The 26,141-nt window shown below is 45.0% G+C and overlaps 1 protein-coding gene and 1 long non-coding RNA gene across 3 annotated transcripts in view; both read left to right on the forward strand.

Annotated features, from left to right (window-relative positions):
- LOC115073809 overlaps positions 1-12,293 on the forward strand; it is a 32,368-nt gene extending 20,075 nt beyond the window's left edge. Inside the window, exons 2-3 of the long non-coding RNA XR_003852106.1 lie at positions 8,594-8,731; positions 9,946-12,293. This is a non-coding gene — a long non-coding RNA (uncharacterized LOC115073809). The remainder of the gene's footprint in view (positions 1-8,593; positions 8,732-9,945) is intronic.
- Positions 12,294-17,536: 5,243 nt separating this feature from the next.
- TSHB (thyroid stimulating hormone subunit beta) lies at positions 17,537-26,128 on the forward strand. Of its 2 annotated transcripts, none has more exons than XM_029572441.1 (3): positions 17,537-18,647; positions 23,594-23,756; positions 25,409-26,118. In XM_029572441.1, the coding sequence occupies exons 2-3, from the start codon at positions 23,595-23,597 to the stop codon at positions 25,670-25,672; spliced, it is 426 nt and encodes a 141-aa protein (XP_029428301.1). In that variant the 5' UTR covers positions 17,537-18,647; position 23,594; the 3' UTR covers positions 25,673-26,118. The 2 variants fall into 2 exon arrangements, with proteins under 2 accessions (XP_029428301.1, XP_029428302.1); XM_029572442.1 differs by lacking the exon at positions 17,537-18,647 and adding an exon at positions 21,142-23,337 and having other exon boundaries at positions 25,409-26,128.
- The last annotated feature ends 13 nt before the right edge of the window (positions 26,129-26,141 follow it).

Consider the following 26,141-nt stretch of genomic DNA (forward strand, 5'->3'; position numbering starts at 1 on the left):
CTACATTTCAAAGACTTCCGATTAGTGCTACAAGCAATCATTCTCACGAAAATAGATTACTGCAACTCACTTCTACTGGGTCTCCCTGCCAACGCCATAAAACCGCTACAGATGCTGCAGAACGCTGCAGCGAGGATCTTAACCAAGTCCAACAAAAGAGACCACATCTCACCCATCTTAAAAAGCCTACACTGGCTTCCCGTCAAATTCAGAATACTATTCAAAGTGCTCTCACTAACCCACAAGGCAATACACAACCTGGCACCACTTGAGCTCACATTCCCTCTCCAACTCCACACATCTTCCAGACCAGTGAGACAAGCCTACAAAAACAACCTTCAAATTCCACCGATGAAGTCAGTGGATGCCATGCAAGTATCTTTGTTCAAACAAATGGTGTTGGAACCCACGAGAGAAGGAGCTATTCTAGACTTAGTGCTCACTAATGGAGATAATGTCTCCGATGTCCAGGTGGGCACCCACCTCAGCACCAGTGATCATCAAACGATATGGTTTAATATCACTAAAAGAATAGGGAAAAGAACCACAAAGACCCGAGTTTTACAGTTCAAAAACACAGACTTTGAGGAAATGGGGAAGTACCTGGAGGAAGAACTAAAAGGATGGGAGAATGAAAGAGATGTGGATCAGCAGTGGACCAATCTAAAAGGAGCAATCACCAAGGCAACTGCTCTATATGTTAGAAATGTAAAGAAAAGCAAAAGAAAATTGAAACCTATCTGGTTCTCAAAGGAGGTGGCTGACAAAATTAAAGCTAAAAGAACAGCATACAAGAAATATAAAAGTTCCCAAAGGGAGGAACACAAAGAAGAATATTTGTATCAACTGAGGGAGACAAAGAAATTAATCAAGTTGGCAAAAAGTCAAGCGGAAGAGAGGATTGCCAAGGAGATAAAAAATGGTGACAAAACATTTTTCAGATACATCAGCGAAAAGAGAAAGGTCCAAAGTGGTATAGTGAAATTGAAAGGTGGTAATGATCAATGTATGGAGAGAGATGAAGAAATGGCAGAAATATTAAACGAATACTTCAGCTCTGTGTTCACTAAAGAAGACCCTGGAGAAGGACCATCTTTACACAACAAGAAACTGGAGGGAAGAGGAATAGATGAAAATCCTTTTACAGAAGAGAATGTATGGGAACAGCTAAAGAACCTGAAAGTGGACAAAGCCATGGGGCCTGATGGGATTCATCCAAGGATACTGAGGGAGCTCAGAGATGTTCTGGCGGGTCCGCTGTGTGACCTGTTCAATAGATCCCTAGAAACAGGAGTGGTACCAAGAGATTGGAGAAGAGCGGTGGTGGTCCCGCTTCACAAGAGTGGGAACAGGGAGGAGGCTGGCAACTACAGACCGGTCAGCCTCACTTCGGTGGTGGGAAAAGTAATGGAGTCACTGTTGAAAGAGAGAATAGTGAACTATCTACAGTCAGGAGAATTAATGGACCAGAGGCAACATGGATTCACCAGGGGAAGATCCTGTCAGACAAATCTGATTGACTTTTTTGACTGGGTAACCAAGGAATTGGATCAAGGAAGAGCGCTCGATGTCATCTACTTGGATTTCAGCAAAGCTTTTGATACGGTTCCGCACAGGAGACTGGTGAATAAAACGAGAAGCTTGGGAGTGAGTGCCGAGGTGGTGACCTGGATAGCAAATTGGTTGACGGACAGAAGACAATGTGTGATGGTAAATGGAACTCTCTCTGAAGAGAGAGCGGTTTTAAGCGGTGTACCACAAGGATCGGTTTTGGGACCGGTCCTGTTCAATATCTTTGTGAGCGACATTGCGGACGGGATAGAAGGTAAGGTTTGTCTTTTTGCGGATGACACTAAGATCTGCAACAGAGTGGACACGCCGGAAGGAGTGGAGAGAATGAGACGGGATCTAAGGAAACTGGAAGAGTGGTCAAAGATATGGCAGCTGAGATTCAATGCCAAGAAGTGCAAAGTCATGCATATGGGGAGTGGAAATCCGAATGAACTGTATTCGATGGGGGGGGAAAGGCTGATGTGCACGGAGCAGGAGAGGGACCTTGGGGTGATGGTGTCTAATGATCTGAAGTCGGCGAAACAATGCGACAAGGCGATAGCTAAAGCCAGAAGAATGCTGGGCTGCATAGAGAGAGGAATATCGAGTAAGAAAAGGGAAGTGATTATTCCCTTGTACAGGTCCTTGGTGAGGCCTCACCTGGAGTACTGTGTTCAGTTCTGGAGACCGTACCTTCAAAAAGACAAAGACAAGATGGAGGCGGTACAGAGAAGGGCGACCAGGAAGGTGGAGGATCTTCATCGGATGACGTATGAGGAGAGATTGAAGAATCTAAATATGTACACCCTGGAGGAAAGGAGGAGCAGAGGTGATATGATACAGACTTTCAGATACTTGAAAGGTGTTAATGATCAAAAGACAACGACAAACCTTTTCCGAAGGAAAAAAATCAGCAGAACCAGGGGTCACGATTTGAAGCTCCAGGGAGGAAGATTCAGAACCAATGTCAGGAAGTATTTCTTCACGGAGAGGGTGGTGGATGCCTGGAATGCCCTTCCGGAGGATGTGGTGAAGACCAGAAATGTGAAGGACTTCAAAGGGGCATGGGATAAACACTGTGGATCCATAAAGTCAAGAGGCTGCCAATGAAGAGTGGGTGACTCGCCAGAATGACGGCTACTGCCTGGAGTCAATACCCTTATTAAATAAACATACACAGGCTTACTGTGACTCCAAAATCGCTCTAAGCTTCAACAGCAAGAGGAAATGTGGAAAAAAGGATTCACACTCACAAAGAGGGGAGTAGCTGGCTTGTTACGGCGGTTACTACCCCAAATCAAATAAGCCTGATACTTCACTTTCAATGCATATACAGCATAGTTCTCTGATTCAACGGCAGGGGAGAAGAAAAACTGATACTTCACACATCCAGAAAAGAGGGTTCGCACTCGCAAAGCAGGGAGTAGCTGGCTTGTTACGGCGGTTACTACCCCAAACCAAATGTGCCTGATACTTCACTTTCGATGCATATCCAGCATAGCTCTCTGCTTCAACGGCATGGGAGAAGAAAATCAACCAATAAGGGCTGTATAACAGTCTGGGTAAAACAAATAAACATGGGTGCAGATTGCTTATTGCGGCGGCTTCTACCCCTAACTAATCAAGCTAGATATTTCACTTGGATGCAGCTCCATCACTGCTCTCTACATTAAAGGTGGGGGTGGAAGGGAAATAGAACCAAGAGCTAAGAGAAACAGATAAGTATGAGAGAGAAAATTTGCGGGGCAGACTAGATGGGCCATTTGGTCTCCTTCTGCCGTCATTTCATTTCATTTCATTTCTATTAAGTAAAAGAGCTTTCTCCACAGCTGGGCCTAAACTCTGGAACTCTCTCCCATCAGAGCTCAGATCACTGCAATGCTCCACTACATTTAAAAAAAGACTCAAGACTTGGTTATTCAACCAAGCTTTCCCATAACATCAACCTGCGAAATATCCCTGCCAATATCCCCTCAGTGGTAACACGCTAGAGAACTATATAGATCTTCTCTAGAAATCACATGATCTTTGGCAGTCTATTATCTTTGGCAGACTATTATCTTTGGCAGTCTATCATTAAAACCCAGCCTCTAGCCTATATTAGGCACCGCACATGTTAATTATGTTATTACCCCCATATATCTTAATCCAAGTTAATTCGACCTGTTCATTGTAAGACATTTACTTGTCATTGTTGTTATTGTTTAAAATGTAAACCGAATTGATCAATAATTTTGTTATTGGAAAGTCGGTATAGAAAAATGCTAAATAAATAAATAAATTGTTTTTAACTGTATAACACAGAATAACAGAGTAGAACGATTTAGACTTAGAATAGAACAAGTTTTTTACAGTTTGATTTAGGGTATTTTATACAAGCTTTTAAATAAAATCGGTGGATAGCATTGAAGGTTTCATGATTGGTTGTGACTATGGATATTATTCGTATTAATAGCATGTCAGGGGGTCATGGGGGAGCTTAGTCTATGCGAATTTAGTGGAGTGTAACTTGTGTCGATAAGATTCTGGAATTAGAGAGGGAAGAAGGTGCTGCTGGCATAGTTGGAGGGTGGTAAGGAGGATGACAGGAGGATCAGGTGGGAGAGGAAGTTTTTCTTAGCGCAATTGGTAGATGGGCATTAGGTAGCTGTCGGAAAGGCTTTTTTAAAGAGCCATGTTTTGAGGTTTTTTTGAAGGATTGAGTCGTGGGATCCAGCCTTAGTTGAGGTGGTAAGCTGTTCCAGAGCGAGGGTGCTGCTACCGTTAGAGCGCAATCCCGTGTTGTGGTCATGTGTGCCATTTTTGGTGAAGGTATTGGAAGGAGCCCGGTGTTAGTGGGTCGGAGGTTTCTTTGGGGAATGTAAAAATGAAGGGCCGTGCTCAGCCAGTCAAACTTATCATTGTCTAGTGCTTTGTGGATGAGAGTTAGGACTTTATATTGTATTCTGAGTGGAATTGGGTAGCCAGTGGAGGTTTTTGAGTATCGGTGAGATATGATCAGATCTTTTGGAGTTTGTGCGTGATCTTGCCGCTGCGTTCTGTAGCAATTGCAGCGGTTTAAGGGAGGCGGGTGAGAGGTCCAGCAGTCGAGTTTGGAGAATAGTAGTGCTTGTTCGGTAGTCATGGGTGTAGAGAAGCACTTTGACTTTTTTTTAGGATCAAAGTTTGAAGAATCCATCTTTTATTATTGAGTTGATGTGTTTTTTTCATGTTTAGTTCACCATCTATGACTGTGCCAAGGTCTATGACTGTGGGGACTATTTTATCTACCATCTCAGATGTTGAGTGGTTGTGGCTGAGTGTTGTTAGTTATGTATAGAATTTCGGTTTTCTTATGGTTGAGGTAAAGTGACATTTGCAAAAGTAGCTGGGTTATCTTCTGAAGGTGGGTGTCCCAGAGTTTTAGGGTGTTTGCAATGGTCTCTTTTATGGGGAGCAGGATTTGAACATCATCTGCGTATACGAAATAGGATAGCTTTAATTCAGATAGGAGTGTGCATAGGGGTAGGATGTAAATGTTGAAGAGGATGAATGAGAGGGATGAGCCTTGAGGAACACTGTGTGGAAGGGGAATTTGTTTGGATTCTGATGCATTTAATCTGACTTTGTAGGATCGGTCTGATAGGTATGATTTAAACCATTTGAATTTAGTGTTGCATAGGACAATTTCACTTAGTCTGTTTAATAATGTTTCATGGTTGACGATGTCAAATGCTGCCGAGATGTCTAGTAAGATCAGAAGGTAGGAGTGTCCACTGTCAAGACCTCTGAGGGTGGAGTTGGTGAGGGTGAGAAGTAGCGTTTCCGTGCTGTAGTGTTTTCTGAAGCCGTGTTGGATGTGGGTAGTATACTCTGGTTTTCCAGGTGTTTGGTGATGATCTTGGTTATAAAAGGAAGGTTGGAGATGGGTCTGTAGTTTGATAGGTCGGATTTGTCAAGCTGAGGTTTTTTGAGGGTTGGCTTGATGACAGCGCATTTGAGATTGTCTGGGAAAATGCCCTGTTCAAGTGATAGGTTAACTATGTCTGCTCTAGGTCTGGCGATGGTGTTGGGGATTTGCTTTAGGAGTTTTATTGGGATGGGGTCGAGGGAGTGTGCGGCGAGATTTAGATAACTCTACTGGTAAGCTGCCACCTGTTGTCTAATTTAACAATCATCAAGGAAAGCAAAAGTTCTCACAGTAAAAGGAGTTTATATGACAGACAAATCATAACATTAGCAGGTAAAATTTACTGTTTCAACACAATGAAAGAGAGAGGCAGTTGGGCACCAGATAAGATGGTGTGTTGATCTGCCAGGAGTGGCAAAATCTTTGGGGAAGGCTATTTAAAGAATATTTTGGAATCAATGGCACCAGGGAGGGGAGATTGCAGGTAATGTGGGATGCGGCCAGAGCTACTTGCTGAGGATAGTTCATTTCTTATGCAGCAAAAAATAAAGGTGAGAGTGTCCACAGAACGTAGGAAGCCCTGGATATCAGGTGCAGATTTTAAACTCCTATGGAAAAGTTTCAGATTAAAAAAAAAAAAAAGCTCAGCTGGATCTTTGGAGCCTTAAAAGAACCATGCATTAATATGGTCATTAGATGCAGAAAAAGCTTTGCACATGGTGCAATCGCATTTCTCTGAGAGGTTGCACGTCACTGAAGATTCTGTTCTTGGGTCCTTGAATGGATTAAAATGTTCTCAACCCAGTCCATGGGACACACCCAACCGGACTGTATTTCAGGAGGAGTGAAGTGAGCATGCGTGACACTGTCACCGTTTATATGCAAATGTATTTCATGCATATTCATTGTGGATATCCTGAAATTGACATTGGGTAGGTGTGCCCTGAGAACTGGATGGACTGGAGGCATTGGCTTTGATCATAACCCCTTAGCCATGGTCAAAGTTAATGCCTGCCTCATCTCTGCTTTTAGTTTGGGGAGAGGAACAAGACAGAGATGCCCCCTCCTTATTGTAGTTTCATTTTGTGATTGAACCTTTAGCAGTACAAATTAGAACATCACCTTTAGACCACTGGTTCTCAACCTTTTTTCCGTCACGACACACCTGACAGATGATGTTCACATGCGTGACACATTGCACACTACATTTAACAGCTATACTAAAAAAAATAAATAAATCCTAGAACTTTTATTGTTGAAAATGATGCGGGAGAAAGATAACATATAGTTTAATTTCAATAACTGCTTATAAAATATCATTATTAAATCTTTTTTTCACAAATTTTAACTTTGCTTACTGTATCAGTGAAAAATCTGAGACTGATACGCATATGCACCACACAGTTTTTCGATAGACATTTCACCGTCAACCTCAGAAAGTTCTGACTTCTTCTGGAGTTTTTATACAGAGCAGAGTTAGGACGTTTTCCCTTTCAACTCGCCATACAAAAAAACATATTCAAATTTTGATATCTCCTCCGTAATATACTTCAAAATCCCTTCCCTGCCAGCACATTATGAAATAACATGAAAACCTGCTAAAGAAATGCTGTAGAAATGATATAGCATACCAGCCACACCATAAGAGCACTAACACCCAGGGCCTGAACAGCAACAACCTTACCTACACAAAAGCAAGACTGCTTTTACTATTGGAGAAACAGAGATTCCTACAAAGAAACGATATGCTAGTCAGCAGAATCCCTCACCTCTGTCAAACATGCAGAATACAGACCGACTCTTATATAATACTGAATAAAAGACCATAAATTATAAACAAGCACACCGAGAAAAACTGAAACTCCAAGAAGCGTGGGGGAGGGGGAGGTGTGACGGGAACGTGGGGCAGGATACGGCATGCCTGCAACATTTCTGGCTTGGATTGGTGATGGCAGGGTCGTGGGAAAAGCAGCAACAGGGAGCGGTGATGAGGAATTTTTAAGCACCAGCTCATTACTCTGCGCCCTCCTCAAGCAGCAAGCACCCGTGGCTGTAATAGAAAGCATAGGCATGCTATATCAAATTTTTGGTGACACACCTTGCACCCCTTGTTGTGACACACCAGGGTGTCCTGACACCCTGTTTGACACCCCCTGCCTTTAGACTAACAGAAGATGGGAAGAGGGAACAGAACATAAGAACATGCCCTATTGGCTCAGACCAAGAGTCCATCAAGCCCAGTATCCTGCTCCAACAGTGGCCAATCCAAGTCACAAGGACCTGGCAAGTACCCAAACATTAACTAGATCTCAAGCTACTAATGGTGGCAACAAGTTTATGGACTTCTCCTTTTAGGAAATTATCCAAACATGTTTTAAACCCAGCTTTACTAACTTCCTTAATCACATCCTCTGGCAATGAATTCCAGAGCTTAATTGCGCGTTGAGTGAAAGAGTTTTCTCTGATTTGTTTTAAATATGCTGCTTGTTGAATTCATGGAGTGCCCCCTAGTCCTTGCATTATCTGAAAGAGTAAATAACCAATTCACATTTACCCGTTCTTTTCATGATTTTAAACATCTCTATCATATCCCCCCTCAGCCATCTCTTCTCCAAGCTGAAAAGTCCTAACCTCTTCAGCCTTTCCTCATAGGGGAGCTGTTCCATCCCCTTTATCATTTTGGTAGCCCTTCTCTGTACCTTCTCCATCACAATTATATCTTTTTTGAGATGCGGTGACCAGAATTGTACACAGTATTCAAGTTGCGGTCTCACCATGGAGCGATACAGAGGCATTATTTATTTATTTGGTGTTTTTCTATCCCGGCATTCGCGATGGGTATCACATCATGCTGGTTTACATTTAACAAGGGGGGGGTGTAAAATGAAGATAAAATAAAACTTTAACAGGTGCGAAGAGAAACGTTGCAGTTACAATAAAACAGGGAGGTACACAACTGGGAGCAGAAAAAAAGGCGATAGGAATTTAGCAGAAAGAGCAATTATTTACAATGTTATGGTAATGTCTGAGAGTAAATTGAGGGTGCGTTAAGGTTCAGTTGGGGTCCGGAAAGGCTTATGACATCCTCTATTTTATTCACCATTCCCTTCCTAATAATTCCTAACATTCTGTTTGCTTTTTTGACTGCTGCAGCACACTGAGCCAGCGATTTCAATGTGTTATCCACTATGACGCCTAGATCTCTTTCCTGGGTGGTAACTCCTAAGATGGAACCTAACATCGTGTAATTACAGCAAGGGGCGTTCCGGGAAAGTGACTTGCCATGGGCGTGTAAGTATTTGCATGCACAAGCACAAGCTGGGGTTACCCACTGTGTAACTTTACATTCTGCTATGGATGGTGTACGCCGTATACACTCGTGCAAAAGTCAAAGTCTTATGCCAGAAAATTATCACAAAAAAAGCTGGCTCGACTTATACACACGTACTGTACTGTATTTGTGCAGGGCCCCCCACCCTCCCGCTGGACCACTAGGGACTTTGGGTGAGTCTTGGGGGGGGGGGCAGTTGTACACAGCTGCCGTCGGGCTCTTCCCGCCTCTGCAGCTGCGAGGCTGCGGGCCCCTGCTTGGGGTGATCCAGACACGCTTGGCCATCTGCTGGAGCCCTGTGGGCCAAAACACTGACCCCACCCCCATCCCCACCGGGTTTCCGAAGCCTCCATGTTCCCTCCCTTTCACCCTGCCGAACAAACCCCAGGCAAAATATTTACCACCTCCGAAGCCCTGGGCAGAAATCTAAACATCGTCGTGCTGTGACTTTCCCTGCTTATTCCCTTTGGTGGGTTTTTGGTTTTTTTAAAACTTTTTGGAGGCCTGAATAGAGGGGCACAGCCACGATTCTTTGTTCAGATTTGGCAAGATGGTAAACCTCAAGTCGTTTACAGAGCTTCTAGATGGAAATGGAGTTCCTAATCACAGCTTCTCTTTTTCCAGTTACATAGGGACATATTTAGGGAGAGGGGAGATTTAAGAGCACAGAGTTAGGAGTGGTTTGGAAAAAATTGTTACAAAGTAAAGGAGCTAATTAAAAAATATCTTGACTTTACTGCTTTCTACAGGACGGGAGTCGGACAGTAGAGGGAAATTGCTTCTATTTATGCATAAACGGAATTTTGATTTATCTCTGGCGCTTGATGTGGAGAACTGGTGTGGGACGGTCCTGCATCTTCCACCTCAACCCCTGTGCAACCACACGGACTCAACTGATTGGTATTCACTGTTATAACGTGGTACCTTATCAGTTTCATTTTGAGTGTCCTTTTAAACCCGTTACGTCATTTGATGGACACGTTGAGAACTAGTAAAATGACCGGCCCATGGTAGGGGGCCTTATTTGACAATCATTTCCGGTCTATATGCCGCTACGCGAGTGAGTTCCCTGGTAGGTGAGCTATATATATATAAATATTTCTTGAATGATGTTTTGAATAACCTTTTGAATAATTGTTTAATGTTGGGCTAATAAGTAGTTCTCTGTTTCTAGACCTAATTCAAGATAGCACCCTGATGAAGAACCTGCTGTTTGAAACACGGTCCCGTGACGGGCTGAGAATAGAAGGGCGTTCATTGAAACACTACTTCACGGTGGCTATTTGGCGTTTTCCTGTTGTGTGCAACACATCACAAGATAAGTCTTGGGGATTACTTGTTTATTGATCAGAGTCGATTAAAAAAAAATATATTTTATTTCCAAAAGAACAAAAAAACTGAAAAATTGTTGGGACACTGCTTTAGACCTCTGCTTCTATGTAAGGTGGAAGACTGATGAAATATTTCATTACAATGACCCTGATGTTGCCTGTTATGAGGGTCTAATTTATTGACACTGAATTTATTGATGAGATGGGTCGTTTGCATGAGCTGTGTTTTACATCCACTCACGAGTTTCAGTTTGGGAAAGTGTTTCTAGAGTATGGTGGTACAGGGCACTCCATCTCAAAGCTTTCCCTGTGTAATAATAACAGAGAAATGCTGTATAAGCTGTTATATAGAAGGCATAGATATCTGTTATACTTGTCAACATTCAGTAATTCAAATCTCTTGTGTTGGAGAGGGTATGGCACTCAGGCCTCTCTCATCCACATGGGGTGGGAATAGGGGTTTGGGGTCAAAGTGCACAGAGTCCTTCAGTTAATTGTTGGTCGGTTCGCTTGAACTGGCTGCTTCTTTGTGGCTGTTGAGGAGCTGGGAGACACCAGAGACAAACTGGAACGCTAAGCCATTGGTTTCATATCTTGTTGCACGCAGCGAGGATTACAATTTCTTTTGGGCACAGACGCCGGACTTGGAACAGTTGGGGGGCACTGGTGCTGAAACTGCTGCCACGTTTATGGATCACCTCCGCCCTTATTTATTTGTGCGTTGCGCTGCCTCCATAATATTGCTCGGAGCAGATTCCAATATTCGCCCACACATTGGGGCCGATGAATAAAACTGGCGCGGAAAACGGGCGCTCGGTGTTGAGCATCCGCTTTCCTAACGCGCGCGCCCAGCCACCAAACCTGGACCCGAGATTGAATATTTAAATGAGGGGGTCGCGCTGCCAAGGAGGTGCTGGGAGCTGGTTGTCGGGTGGCAGTATTTTCTGCTTCTCTGTACACTTTTTGGGCTGCTCAGAAATTAACGCCTGCCCATTTGTTTTTGTTTTTTTTTAAACTTGCGCTTCCTCTATTGCAGAAGTAAATTTGCACCGCACTGGACCTGGGCCCAGGCGCGTAGGTACCGGAGGGGATGGCGTGCAGGCTAAAAACAAAGGGGGTGTGAAGGACCTAGGTTCTAGAGTGGAAAAACTAGCGGAACTGATCATGGCATGGACGCGCGCCTGTTATAAAATTCCCCCGCTTGCCTGGCTCACACCTGACCGTGTGCCCCCCCCCCCTGGGCAAAACCGAGTGCACACATCTGCGTGCCTTGGCTATTTTATACCATCCGCACACACAAAATTGCCAGGCGTCTGGGCGTGTGCCAATGCACGCGTGTACATGTGCACCCCGCTTGAAAGTTTTTTTTACCGTCTTACTGAGGAGGGGGTGGTGGGCGGGTGAGGTTCAGGCAGACACTGCAGAGCAGAAAACGGTTTGCCTTGCTCTCATCGCCAGTCCCTCTCCTCCTGTTCTCTGCAGGCTTCCTGAAAGGGAGGGGCAGGAGCTTGGCCTGAAGCTCTCTACAGTGTTTGGCTGAACACCTGGCCCATTGATATACATTTCCGAGTGGGGTTTTTGTCCAACATCTCTATATAGGTGACTCCATGAGTCGCCGGGAGTAGTCGTGGATCAAAGGAGCAAGGGACTGTAACTCTCTCGGCTCCTGGAGGAGGCTATCTCTTCTTTCAGGGAGTGGATTGCTCTCTGTTGGTTGGGGTGAGTTCTGGGAGGGAACCAGCCGTCAGCATTTGTCCCTAGTCCCTGAGATAAAGAAGCTTCTCTGGGAGGCTGAAGGTATCAGCCACGTTATAATGATACCATTCAACTGTGTGAGAAGATTTCCAGGATCTGACCAGGTTTCTAAGTGAAGAAAGGCCTAGTCCAGGTATAGGCAAAGGACGTCCCAGTTTCCTGCAACCTCACGTAATAAGCCTAAGGAACTGTCACTTTGTCTCACTTTGTTTATGGAAACAGAGGAACTGTTTTCCTTTGGGTTTTAAATCAAAAACAACAATGTCAAATAATCACAAACTGTTTAAGCAGTCTTATAAAGAGCATCCAAGACAGATTCAAACATATAAGAACATAAGAACCTGCCATACTGGGTCAGACCAAGGGCCCATCAAGCCCAGCATCCTGTTTCCAACAGTGGCCAATCCAGGCCATAAGAACCTGGCAAGTACCCAAAAACTAAGTCTATTCCATGTAACCATTACTAATGGCAGTGGCTATTCTCTAAGTGAACTTAATAGCAGGTAATGGACTTCTCCTCCAAGAACTTATCCAATCCTTTTTTAAACACAGCTATACTAACTGCACGAACCACATCCTCTGGCAACAAATTCCAGAGTTTAATTGTGCGTTGAGTAAAAAAGAACTTTCTCCGATTAGTTTTAAATGTGCCCCATGCTAACTTCATGGAGTGTCCCCTAGTCCTTCTACTATCCGAAAGAGTAAATAACCGATTCACATCTACCCGTTCTAGACCTCTCATGATTTTAAACATCTCTATCATATCCCCCCTCAGTCGTCTCTTCTCCAAGCTGAAAAGTCCTAACCTCTTTAGTCTTTCCTCATAGGGGAGTTGTTCCATTCCCCTTATCATTTTGGTTGTCCTTCTCTGTACCTTCTCCATCGCAACTATATCTTTTTTGAGATGCGACGACCAGACTTGTACACAGTATTCAAGGTGGGGTCTCACCATGGAGCGATACAGAGGCATTATGACATTTTCCGTTTTATTCACCATTCCCTTCCTAATAATTCCCAACATTGTTTGCTTTTTTGACTCCGCAGCACACTGAGCCGACAATGTCAATGTGTTATCCACTATGATGCCTAGATCTCTTTCTTGGGTAGTAGCTCCTAATATGGAACCTAACATTGTGTAACTATAGCATGGGTTATTTTTCCCTATATGCATCACCTTGCACTTGTCCACATTAAATTTCATCTGCCATTTGGATGCCCAATTTTCCATTCTCACAAGGTCTTCCTGCAATTTATCACAATCTGCTTGTGATTTAACTACTCTGAACAATTTTGTATCATCTGCAAATTTGATTACCTCATTTGTTGTATTTCTTTCCAGATCATTTATAAATATATTGAACAGTAAGGGTCCCAATACAGATCCCTGAGGCACTCCACTGTCCACTCCCTTCCACTGAGAAAATTGCCCATTTAATCCTACTCTGTTTCCTGTCTTTTAGCCAGTTTGCAATCCACGAAAGGACATCGCCACCTATCCCATGACTTTTTACTTTTCCTAGAAGCCTCTCATGAGGAACTTTGTCAAACGCCTTCTGAAAATCCAAGTATACTATATCTACCGGTTCACCTTTATCCACATGTTTATTAACTCCTTCAAAAAAGTGAAGCAGATTTGTGAGGCAAGACTTGCCCTGGGTAAAGCCATGCTGACTTTGTTCCATTAAACCATGTCTTTCTATATGTTCTGTGATTTTGCTGTTTAGAACACTTTCCACTATTTTTCCTGGCACTGAAGTCAGGCTAACCGGTCTGTAGTTTCCCGGATTGCCCCTGGAGCCCTTTTTAAATAATGGGCTTACATTAATGCCACCCTCCAGTCTTCAGGTACAATGGATGATTTTAATGATAGGTTACAAATTTTTACTAATAGGTCTGAAATTTCATTTTTGAGTTCCTTCAGTACCCTGGGGTATATACCATCCAGTCCAGGTGATTTACTACTCTTCAGTTTATCAATCAGGCCTACCACATCTTCTAGGTTCACTGTGATTTGGTTCAGTCCATCTGAATCATTACTCATGAAAACCTTCTCCATTACGGGTATCTCCCCAACATCCTCTTCAGTAAACACTGAAGCAAAAAAATAATTTAATCTTTCCGCGATGGCCTTATCTTCTCTAATTGCCCCTTTAACCCCTCGATCATCTAACGGTCCAACTGACTCCCTCACAGGCTTTCTGCTTCGGATATATTTTAAAAAGTTTTTACTGTGAGTTTTTGCCTCTACAGCCAACTTCTTTTCAAATTCTCTCTTAGCCTGACTTATCAATGTCTTACATTTAACTTGCCAACGTTTATGCATTAATCCTATTTTCTTCTGTTGGATCCTTCTTCCAATTTTTGAATGAAGATCTTTTGGCTAAAATAGCTTCTTTCACCTCCCCTTTTAACCATGCCGGTGATCGTTTTGCCTTCCTTTCACCTTTCTTAATGTGTGGAATACATCTGGACTGTGCTTCTAGGATGGTATTTTTTTTTTAACAATGACCCACGCCTCTTGCATACATTTTTAACCTTTGTAGCTGCTCTTTTCAATTTTTTTCTATTTTTCTCATTTTATCAAAATTTCCCTTTTGAAAGTTTAGCACGAGAGCCGTGGATTTGCTTACTGTGTTGCAGAAAAGCAGTAACAGGGTATCAGGTGTACAGTGGGCTTGAGCATAATGTGTCAGAAAGCTCTCTGTTGATCAGTTACGCCCATTAATAGCAAGTGTTACATCCACATGTATTCAGTCTTATAGATGATTCAGTCCCAGTGCTCGATGCACTTCTACGCACTAAATCCCAATATTTTACAAACTGAATCCGATCTTCCGCAGCTTAAATCCCCACATCGGCTGGCATTTCACAATCAATCAGTGGCAGCCCTGCAAAAAAAACCCGGAGCATAAAATCCCATGATTGCTTTTCCCGCTCGCCTCTCTTGAGTGCTTTTGAGAAGACTACTTAAACAGCCTGTGGTTTCTCCATATTCTCTGTGTTTTTTTGATGTATGTTGTTTTGGGTAGTGGTGTGGGTCTCCTTTTTTTATATTCCTGTGTTTTTGTACATCTGTACTGTTGCTTTTTTTTTTTAATTTTATTTTGTCCTCTGTTAAGTATATTTTTTGTTTTGGAACAGCCTCCTCAGGTGGAGGCTCATTGGAGAGACTGTGTGCATGATCCCCATGGGCCCCCGCCCAGTGAAAAAATCCTGATGCCGGGTTTTGCAGTAAACTGGATAGTGCTCTGCAGCACTTAAATGCTGTGCCTTTCCTGTTTCAGAGGGGACCCTGAAACTATTTCTTGCGAATACAGATGCTCCCAAAGGGGAGAAGATGAGAGATGAGATGATTCATTTTAGAAGACATCTGTCAAGTCCTCCTCAAATTATGTTGAAAAATGGGACGAGGCGCGCTAATCTGCCTCCTGTTACCCTTGGGGATCCATTGTCAATCTACTCTTTTACCACTCCCTTTATCTATCCTATCCATCTGGGCTCAATATTTACCACCTTGTGCCTAAAGCCTATTATACCTCATAGTAAGATGTTACTGATGGCAGGAAAAGACCAAATGCTCCATCCAGTCTGCCTAGCAATTTACTTATGGTAGTAACTGCCACTCTGTGCAGGTTACCCCCATGTTACTGTTAAGTGCAGTAACTGCCACTCTGTGCAGGTTACCCCCATGTTACTGTTAAGTGCAGTAACTGCCACTCTGTGCAGGTTAACCCTGTGTTTCTGTTAAAGATAGTAACTGCCACTCTGTGCAGGTTACCCCCATGTTACTGTTAAAGATAGTAACTGCCACTCTGTGCAGGTTACCCCCATGTTACTGTTAAAGATAGTAACTGCCACTCTGTGCAGGTTACCCCCATGTTACTGTTAAAGATAGTAACTGCCACTCTGTGCAGGTTACCCCCATGTTTCTGTTAAAGATAGTAACTGCCACTCTGTGCAGGTTACCCCCATGTTTCTGTTAAGGGTAGTAACTGCCACTCTGTGCAGGTTACCCCCATGTTTCTGTTAAGGGTAGTAACTGCCACTCTGTGCAGGTTACCCCCATGTTTCTGTTAAGGGTAGTAACTGCCACTCTGTGCAGGTTACCCCCATGTTACTGTTAAAGATAGTAACTGCCACTCTGTGCAGGTTGCCCCCATGTTACTGTTAAAGATAGTAACTGCCACTCTGTGCAGGTTACCCCCATGTTACTGTTAAAGATAGTAACTGCCACTCTGTGCAGGTTACCCCCATGTTTCTGTTAAGGGTAGTAACTGCCACTCTGTGCAGGTTACCCCCATGTTTCTGTTAAGGGTAGTAACTGCCACTCTGTGCAGGTTACCCCCATGTTTCTGTTAAGGGTAGTAACTGCCACTCTGTGCAGGTTACCCCCGTGTTTCTGTTAAAGGTAGTAACTGCCACTCTGTGCAGGTTACCCCCATGTTTCTGTTAAAGATAGTAACTGCCACTCTGTGCAGGTTACCCCCATGTTTCTGTTGAGGGCAGTAACTGCCGCTCCATGCAGGTTACCCCCATGTTACTGTTAAAGATAGTAACTGCCACTCTGTGCAGGTTACCCCCATGTTTCTGTTAAGGGTAGTAACTGCCACTCTGTGCAGGTTACCCCCATGTTTCTGTTAAGGGTAGTAACTGCCACTCTGTGCAGGTTACCCCCATGTTTCTGTTAAGGGTAGTAACTGCCACTCTGTGCAGGTTACCCCCATGTTACTGTTAAAGATAGTAACTGCCACTCTATGCAGGTTACCCCATGTTTCTGTTGAGGGCAGTAAATGCCGCTCTGTGCAGGTTACCCCCATGTTTCTGTTAAAGATAGTAACTGCCACTCCGTGCAGGTTACCCCTATGTTTCTGTTGAGGGCAGTAACTGCCGCTCCTTGCAGGTTACCCCCATGTTACTGTTAAAGATAGTAACTGCCACTCTGTGCAGGTTACCCCCATGTTTCTGTTAAGGGTAGTAACTGCCACTCTGTGCAGGTTACCCCCATGTTTCTGTTAAGGGTAGTAACTGCCACTCTGTGCAGGTTACCCCCATGTTTCTGTTAAGGGTAGTAATTGCCACTCTGTGCAGGTTACCCCCATGTTTCTGTTAAAGGTAGTAACTGCCACTCTGTGCAGGTTACCCCCATGTTTCTGTTAAAGATAGTAACTGCCACTCTGTGCAGGTTACCCCCATGTTTCTGTTGAGGGCAGTAACTGCCGCTCCATGCAGGTTACCCCCATGTTACTGTTAAAGATAGTAACTGCCACTCTGTGCAGGTTACCCCCATGTTACTGTTAAAGATAGTAACTGCCACTCTGTGCAGGTTACCCCCATGTTACTGTTAAAGATAGTAACTGCCACTCTGTGCAGGTTACCCCCATGTTACTGTTAAAGATAGTAACTGCCACTCTGTGCAGGTTACCCCCATGTTTCTGTTAAAGATAGTAACTGCCACTCTATGCAGGTTACCCCCATGTTTCTGTTGAGGGCAGTAACTGCCACTCCGTGCAGGTTACCCCCATGTTTCTGTTAAAGATAGTAACTGCCACTCTATGCAGGTTACCCCCATGTTTCTGTTGAGGGCAGTAACTGCCACTCCGTGCAGGTTACCCCCATGTTTCTGTTAAAGATAGTAACTGCCGCTCTGTGCAGGTTACCCCCATGTTTCTGTTGAGGGCAGTAACTGCCACTCCGTGCAGGTTACCCCTATGTTTCTGTTGAGGGCAGTAACTGCCGCTCCTTGCAGGTTACCCCCACACAGAAATGTTTATTTTTTTTTCCTTCATATGAGGTTGTTTTGTCCGATTGAGGGGCAGAGCGCATAGATCTTTGACTGGAAACATCAATATACCTTTGGTGGGGGGGGGGGCAGCTTTTAAACAATTCATGTAGTGGGAAGGTTGCATGGTTGCTTTTAGTGCTTTACGCAAATGATCAAAGATAAACGACGTTAACGCAAAGAGCATTAAAGATGGTCACCGACTTTGCACCCACTCTTTTGTGTGGGCAACCGAGGGGGGAGGGGAACAGCACGCGTACTTGCGGAAAAGTCACCCGCGCGCAGTTTTTTTACCGCCTTCGGGAAGGCCTCCTGGCAGCTTCGCTAAAGCTTGCCGTGCTATGGAAGGCCACGTATGGTTCTGGCCGCTGGACCCAGCCAGGGCGAGTTTTAGACGGGTCTCGTCGCGCAGATAACCGGCTTTTCAACTTGCGCCCCGTCTGCCCGTACAAGTGCAGGTTATTATTATTCAGTAAATGGAAAACAAAAATCGTATCGTTTAACAGGATTTTCACAGCCTATCCCCTTTCCCGAGGAGAGGCTGAGCGCGGCAGCCTCCCTTCATAATAAGTGAATTGCTTCTATAACGTGATATATGCAGCTAACATTTCTTTTCAGGCCTGAAGAGGTCACAAGACTCTCTTTTTTTTTTTTTTTTTCGTGACCCATAACGGTAAGCATGGTGGAAAATTAATAAAACGTTGACATTATCAAAACATGTTTCTAGTAAACAGCAGTTTGTTTAAAAAAAAGCTGAACAGCACTATTCATGTCAAAGTAATTACATTTTCAGTCATAGCTTCCAGGCGAAGCTCTCATGAAATTGCTGTTCCTCTCCATTTTATGGTCCGGTATGAATTTTCAGTATTGAATTTATAGATAAGGAGGCAAGAATTCTAATTCAACAACATCAACAAGAAGATTAGTGCAGACTTAGCCTGAAGAGTATAAAATTGCACGAAGCCTTTTCTTTCCAATCACTGCCTCTCCTGCTCGCAAAACTGAAGCTAGGTAGGTACCTCTCTTTTGTTTCCCAAGTGGTTTAGAAATTAATTCCAGAAAATTAAAAAAAAAAAAAAAAAAAAAAAGCAAAACAAGCCTTTTGTCTTTCTTCTGACTTGTTAGTTATTTTAGTTAGCAGGACTGGTCTGGAGTTTCGCCCTTTCAGGATGTTTTGCTTCGTCCTTTGTACGAGAAGCCTCAGTGCTGAGGGGGAGTGAATGAGGCTCGGCTTCTTACTCTTGTGTGAGCAGAGCTCTTCCTCCCTCCCTCCCTCCCCGGTGTGTTTTGGATTTTTTTTTTTTTTTTTTAATGTGAAAACGAAGGCAAGTAAGCGGAGATGATCCAGGCAGGAAAGCAAAGTGTCCCATGTTTTATTTATATTGCACTTTTCAGGCGTTTCAAAGTGGATTGCATTCAAGTACTGTAGTTATTTGCCTGTTGCCAGAGAGCTTGCAATGGAGGGGGGGAGAGTGGCTTGCCCGGGGTCACAAGGAGCTGCAATAAGATTTGACCCCGGCTTCCCTGGTTCCCAGCTTGCGCTCACCACTAGGCTACGTCTTCTCATGGAGGACTGTGCTCATGTCGCCTATGGATGCTCAAAATAATAATAATTTTGAAAAAAAAGCCACCATTTTGCCAAAATAGAGTGCATTACTGGCATCTCTTCTCCCACAGTTGGTTGTGGGGTTAAATATTTTGGTCATGAGGAGGTGAATGATCGCTGGACGTGCTTGGCCTCTGTGGCCCTGGGTTTGGGTATCGCCTGATGATAAAAAAAAGTCTTCCGGAGGCTCACAGTGGCCGAAAGAAGGGAGGAGGCTGAGGAGGGAAGGGGAGGGAGAGAGAGAGAGAGAGAGTCTACTGGAACCCAAGAGAGGGAGGGAGAAAATCCTAATTTGCATGTCTCAATCAACTTCAATTGTTCTGGCAGCAGAAGAAATTGGGGGGATGGCGGAATTACAGGAACATAAGAAGTTGCCATACTGGGTCAGACCATGGGTCCATCAAGCCCAGCATCCTGTTTCCAACAGTGGCCAATCCAGGCTACAAGTACCTAGCAAGTACCCAAACATTAAATGAATAGCTCCCAAGCTACTGATGCTGGCAACAAGCAGTGGCTACTCCCAATTGATTAATAGCTGTTTATGGTTTTCTCCTCCAGGAACTTATCCAAACTTTTTTTTTAAATCCAGCTACACTAACTGCCTTAACCACGTCCTCTGGCAAAGAATTCCAGAGCTTAATAAATCGTGCGTTGAGTGAAAAATAATTTTCTCTGATTTGTTGTAAATGTGCTACTTGCTAACTTAATGGAGTGCCCCCTAGTCCTTCTATTATCTGAAAGAGTAAATAACTGATTCACATTTACCTGTTGTAGATTTTGTAGACCTCCATCATATCCCTCCTCAGCCGTCTCTTCTCCAAGCTGAACAGTCCTAACTGCTTCAGCCTTTCCTCATCCCCTTTATCATTTTGGTTGCCCTTCTGAGGGTTACTTTTACTCTTGTTGCCGCTCTGATGTGATCTCTCTTCATAATCGCACCTGACTTCATTTCAGGGAGAGTTCCTCTTAGCCCCCAAGTAATTAATGGTAGTTACATCTCCCTGTTGACGTTATGCACACAGGACGTGCTTCTTTAGGGTCGACGGCAGTGGTCCTTTCTGTAACTGGCTTCCAGCTCAACGGGAACCCGCCTCCATTAGGCTCCATGGTGCCTTCACATGAAACTAACTGGGGGTCATTATCCATTTTGTAACCCCACATCCCCCACACCCCCAGCCAGGCCGTCGCAGCGCCAGACCTTGCCCAGGGATCCCAGACCATAGCTTCTTGGCACACTTGGGAGAAAGCAAAAACTCCCCTCCCCCACCCCCTGCCACGGGGGCTGCGAATGCTGCCTCCTCACCATCCTTAACCCAGATCGGCCCAGTGTGCAGAAGCCAGGAATCAAAGGCAGATCTCTTACATGGCAATCTGACGGCGTTTGAGCCTTGCAGCCTGTTTCATTTGTAGGCAGACCGTATCCGTTTTCCATTTCCTTTTCTGTATCACTCATTACAGAAATCAAGCAGTGCCCGTCTCTGGGCTCGACAACTCCGTAAGGGCCCCCTCAAGCATCACCTTCAGAGACCTGCAAATGCTCCTGCGCCAGGAGTCCATCTCCCACCCTCCTGCATTGGGATGAGAGGAAAGTATCGATCGACTGATGGCCCAACCCCCTTCACATGATCATAGCAGCGGGCAGTAAGGAGCAGTAACAGTCCTGCGGGTCATGAGCGATTCTGCTGGACCCCAGGTTCCCCGTTTATTTTGTCCATCCCTCTCTGCGCTTTCTCTTCACAGCACAAGGATGCAGGTAGAGGGAGGAGGTGGGGCCAGCAGCGCTGCACCCGTTCAGCTTCCCTGGGGCGGACGCTGCCGCCGGCCTCGGCAAGACTGAGCTCCAGCAGCAAAGGAGGGTACAGGGCAAAGAGGGTGAGGGAGGGAGAGGAGGGCCAAGTAGGAAAGCAGAGAGAGAAAGGGGGAGTGAGGAAGAGGTAAAAGGGAGGATGAGGGGAGGAAGGATGGAGGAGAAAAGGACAGCGATGTGTGTGTGAGAGAGGAGGAGAAGGCAAATGGACAGGGCTGGTAAATAAGATGAGTTAGGAGAAAACAAAATGAATGCCAGAAAAGAGAGGAGACCTAGGAATGAGATCAGGAGGAGGATGGAAGAATGTAAAGACAGACAGAGCAGAATGAGAGAGGGAGGAAAGAGGTAGAAATCAGAGGGGAAGAGAAAGGTAGAAGCTGGAAACTTAATAAATAAGGTAAAGGTGAAAACAACCGAGCTAAATAAAAGAGTAAAAAAGAAATTGAGGGATCAGGCGCAAGAGAGAACGGAAGATAAGGAAGAGGATAAAAGATCAAGCAGTACAAATGTGGGAAAGTCTGGCCCAGTTGCAGGAAGCCCCGCAGTTCAGGGGTTAGGGAGCTGCAGGGATGGTTCATGCAGAAAGTCTGCTGCTTTTCTTTTTTTCATGGTAAGATCTGGCAGCTGGGATGCACTGAACTGGGATTTCCTCACCACAAGAGTGGAAGGAGATTCCAGCAGCTGAGCTGGGGGAGCACAGAGCTTCCCCAAGAACAACCAGGGAGGATTCTGGGGGTTACAGGACTTGTGCACTTTTAGTTAACATTTATTTAGAGGGTTTTTTTTATATATATCTGTTTTGTGGGATTCACTCCATACCTGCTAAAAATGCTCACTTACAAATCTCAAGGACAACAAATTAGGAAAATCCCATCTAGGCACGAGTGGGTTGCCCCAGGGGGCGCCCCCTTTCCCTTGCCAGCGCTGCCTGCGGTGCATCACGGGATCCTCACCGCTCGCCCCAGGGGGCGCCCCCTTTCCCTTGCCAGCGCTGCCTGCGGTGCATCACGGGATCCTCACCGCTCGCCCCAGGGGGCGCCCCCTTTCCCTTGCCAGCGCTGCCTGCGGTGCATCACGGGATCCTCACCGCTCGCCCCAGGGGGCGCCCCCTTTCCCTTGCCAGCGCTGCCTGCGGTGCATCACGGGATCCTCACCGCTCGCCCCAGGGGGCGCCCCCTTTCCCTTGCCAGCGCTGCCTGCGGTGCATCACGGGATCCTCACCGCTCGCCCCAGGGGGCGCCCCCTTTCCCTTGCCAGCTCTGCCTGCGGTGCATCACGGGATCCTCACCGCTCGCCCCAGGGGGCGCCCCCTTTCCCTTGCCAGCGCTGCCTGCGGTGCATCTCGGGATCCTCACCGCTCGCCCCAGGGGGCGCCCCCTTTCCCTTGCCAGCGCTGCCTGCGGTGCATCACGGGATCCTCACCGCTCACCCACGATGGCCACCCCTGTGGCCCATTTCAGTTATTGCACTTTAGATTTGTAGGTTTGCGTTTTTTGTTCAAACGAGAAACCAGAAGATTAAGAAAATGCCTGAGGAAGGGTTGGGAAACCTGAAACGCATGGTTAAGGATTTGTTGTGGGCCCTTTTATCGTTGCATCTCCTTTCTTTTGTAAACCTTTTCCAGGGGGGAGGGTTTGACCCTCCTGCTCTGCTTTTCAAGGGGAGGCCTTCAAAAATTTCTTTCAGCTTGGAAATGAAAAAGAAAGCAGAAAAGGACCCTTGGGATTATGGATTCTAATGCATTGTGCTTTATTAATTATTAACAAAAGGGAGAAGGTATAGTGAAAATACTGATAAGGCAAGCTTTTGATATGCTGTGGACTGTAGCACATATTAAATACATTTCATAATAATGCAGAAGAGTCCTGGCCTACATTCTTACAGGGTAAGGTTGACTGGTTCTGAAATTCAGAGAAAATAAGGCAGATCACTCTTACATCGATAAGAGCATCTCCCCCAAAGCCGCTGGGATGATGTCACACGATGAGGGAAAGTTTCACTTTGGCCACACAAGGAATTTCTTAGTTCAGGTTCTCTGTGACATTAACCACCTCCACCACCCCCTGCTCCCAAGGCTGGCCCTTTTTTATGAGCATAATTAGCCACGGATGCATGCAGTGAAACTGTTTTTTTTTTTGGTTTTTTTATTAAGCCGAGCTGTTGCATGGTTGAAGACACTTAGCTTTGTGTCGCATACTAATCTGTTTCACTATGCACCTCTCTCCTAGCTTACTCCTCCCATAAATCAGCACCCAGAAGGAAAGACGTCTCTGATCCTGTTACACTAAGTGAGGAGGTTTTCTGCTGCTCTCCCCTTTCATCTCTGGTTCTTAAACCCTCACCAAGGCACACGTCCCCCATGGAGAGAGAAGCAGGGACAGGTTGATACCTTCTCACCACCCGCACTCTGCAGGTGTCTCTGCCCACACTTATACCACTGATCTTTTGTCAAACCACCTCTCTTCTCTCTCTGTAACGGGGCTGGCCTTCTGGTGCTCATGCCACTCCTGGACGCCTTTACAACTGTGCTTATTTGCCCTTTAGAATGAATCCCGTCTGTCTTGCGACTGTCCTCTTTAGCCTGATGTTCAGCAATGCTGCTTCGCGGTGCGTTCCCACCGAATACACGATCCATGTGGAAAAGAGAGAGTGTGCCTACTGCCTGACCATCAACACCACCATCTGTGCTGGATTCTGCCTGACACGGGTACCGCCTCTTACCTATTTACTTTCTCGCAAAATTAAAAAAAACAAAAAACCTACATCCATGCAGGTTTGGGGACACATTTATAGTTTTATAACAGTGGTTCTCAACCTGATCTTCAAGCTTTTCCTAGTTAAGTTTTCAAAATATTCATAATGAATATGTATGAGATAAATTGGCGTGTGCTGCCTCTCATGTATGCAAATGTATCTTATGCATATTCTTCCCCCATCTCCTGGAAAGCAAACTGGTTATATCAGGTACTTGAATAGCAAGCAGAGAACCACTGGATTAGAGCACAGAGCTTTGAAACCTATCCCCACCTACAGGGGCTTCAGGTACTCAGACCTGCTCGGAGCCCAAATCCCTTAAAGCAGGAGGCTCTTGATGATGCAGACTGTGCTGTAACCCAGCAGCGTTTCTGGGAGGGCCCCAGGCCATTTGATAAAGCTTAAAGCAACTGTTTCACAGGACAGCTGCAGAGATCCTCTCTGCTACAGCCTGAGATGTCTGTCCTTACATATTTTAGTGGGTTGAGTCCAATACAACTACAAAAGATTTACCTTCTCTTATTCCAGAGCACTTTAAGCTGTCATCATGTATAATTCTCAGGTCAGGGTTTGCATGAGAACTAAGCACTCATTACTAGATGCCCAAAACTGGCTTCATGCTTGCCACAGGGACCAAGCTTTAGGTTTTGTGCCTTGGAGAGGGAAGATGCTTGGACACACTCTAATGTAGCACTAGGAGACAGGGAAAGACGCACAGGCTGCTTCAGATGTGGCCAAGGACTTTTCCTATGTCTCCTTCCTAATTAGCGACAGGCTGAAGGGTTAAATGCATACATGTGCGTGTAGGTAATGGCAAGGGCCGCTGCTGTGTTCCCACACCCAGAGGAGCAGCACTCCTTACGGGGCCCCCTTTCAGACTCTGCAGCTTGGGTTCCTATTCTTCAGCTGGAGGATACAGTTACCTATTTTTCCACTGCACCTGTCTGATTTTGATATCTGCTAGATGCAGGAATTGGTCACTAGGTATCACGCTTTAAAAAAAGCATTTGCATTCACGTGTTGGGACATGGGAAATTTGGGTGGGATATTAAGAAAGCCTATAGAACTCAATCCCTTAGGAATTGCAGAAGAAATCCAATTCACATTTTAACATTTTATGCTTCAATAGGAGCAAACATTCTCTCTCTGCAACAAAGAAACGGGCTGAAAATAAGGGTGGTGTGGCAGGGGAGCACTGCTATGGCAGCTGTTCCCCCCCCCCCCATTCATATGCATAGAATTTTACATCTTACCCTTAAGCATTTATTGACTACTGATCATCATTGTCCTTATTTAAGAAGTTTTATATGGGTAAAGGTGCATGTTAGGAGACTGGATTACAGCCAAGTGATATAACATCTAGGTAAAGCACCCCTTCCTCCACAACTCCCACAGCTCTAGTCTGAGAGGTACATTTTTAGAGTTCCAGTATCTAACTTCTGGCAGAAAGTGGATTCGTTGTAGGTTGAACTGGACCAACAGACAATACTTACTCTATGTTTTCAGGCACTCATGGCATACTACTAGTTGAATATGGCTTGGCTAGGATGCCTCCACCTACACTGCCTTCTCACCCTATTACCCATTCTCTTGCTTTTTCCTTAGGATCCCAACTTGAAAGAGAGGCTCCCTAAGAGTACCTTGTCTCAGACGGTTTGCACTTACAAAGACTACATCTACCAGACTGTTGTGATTCCAGGCTGCCCAGGGCATATCAATCCTTACTACTCCTACCCTGTGGCCATAAGCTGCTCTTGTGCTAAATGTAACACAGACTACAGTGACTGTGTCCATGACTCGATCACAGTGAACCAGTGCACAAAGCCACAGAAGACTAATCTTCTGGCACTTTCTAATTACACCGAGTAGAAAGCTGGGGCTCCTGGTTAACACCTAGGAGCTTCTTTCCTTGAAATATATATCAGCTTTTTAGACTAGAAAAATAAAAAGTATAGTGCATTCACGTCACAGAACAACTTTCTCTGCATGTTATCCTAGAGGGCTCAGATTTATATCCTCAGCTTAGCAGAGATATTTTTTGAAGACTCCAATAGAACAATCCACCCTTCATTTGTACTTTTAATGTTACAATTGCAGTATTGTTCTTATTGCCTCAAACTTTTGGGAGCTGACAGCAAGATACCACTCCCACTCCAGCCCCTGCCAATGCTGTCCTGCTATAGCTTTTCTTCTTTTGGTCTCACCACAGGCATTGTCTTAGGCAGCTGTTTAGTATGTGTACACTGCCGCCTGTTGTTTGAGCAAGCATTTTCCCCAGTTATTCTTTTGATAACAAAAGTCTGTCTTTTGGAAATATACTGTTACAATTCAGTTTGTA

The sequence above is a fragment of the Rhinatrema bivittatum genome, chromosome 12, assembly GCF_901001135.1.
Source record: "Rhinatrema bivittatum chromosome 12, aRhiBiv1.1, whole genome shotgun sequence".
Classification (NCBI taxonomy): domain Eukaryota; kingdom Metazoa; phylum Chordata; class Amphibia; order Gymnophiona; family Rhinatrematidae; genus Rhinatrema; species Rhinatrema bivittatum.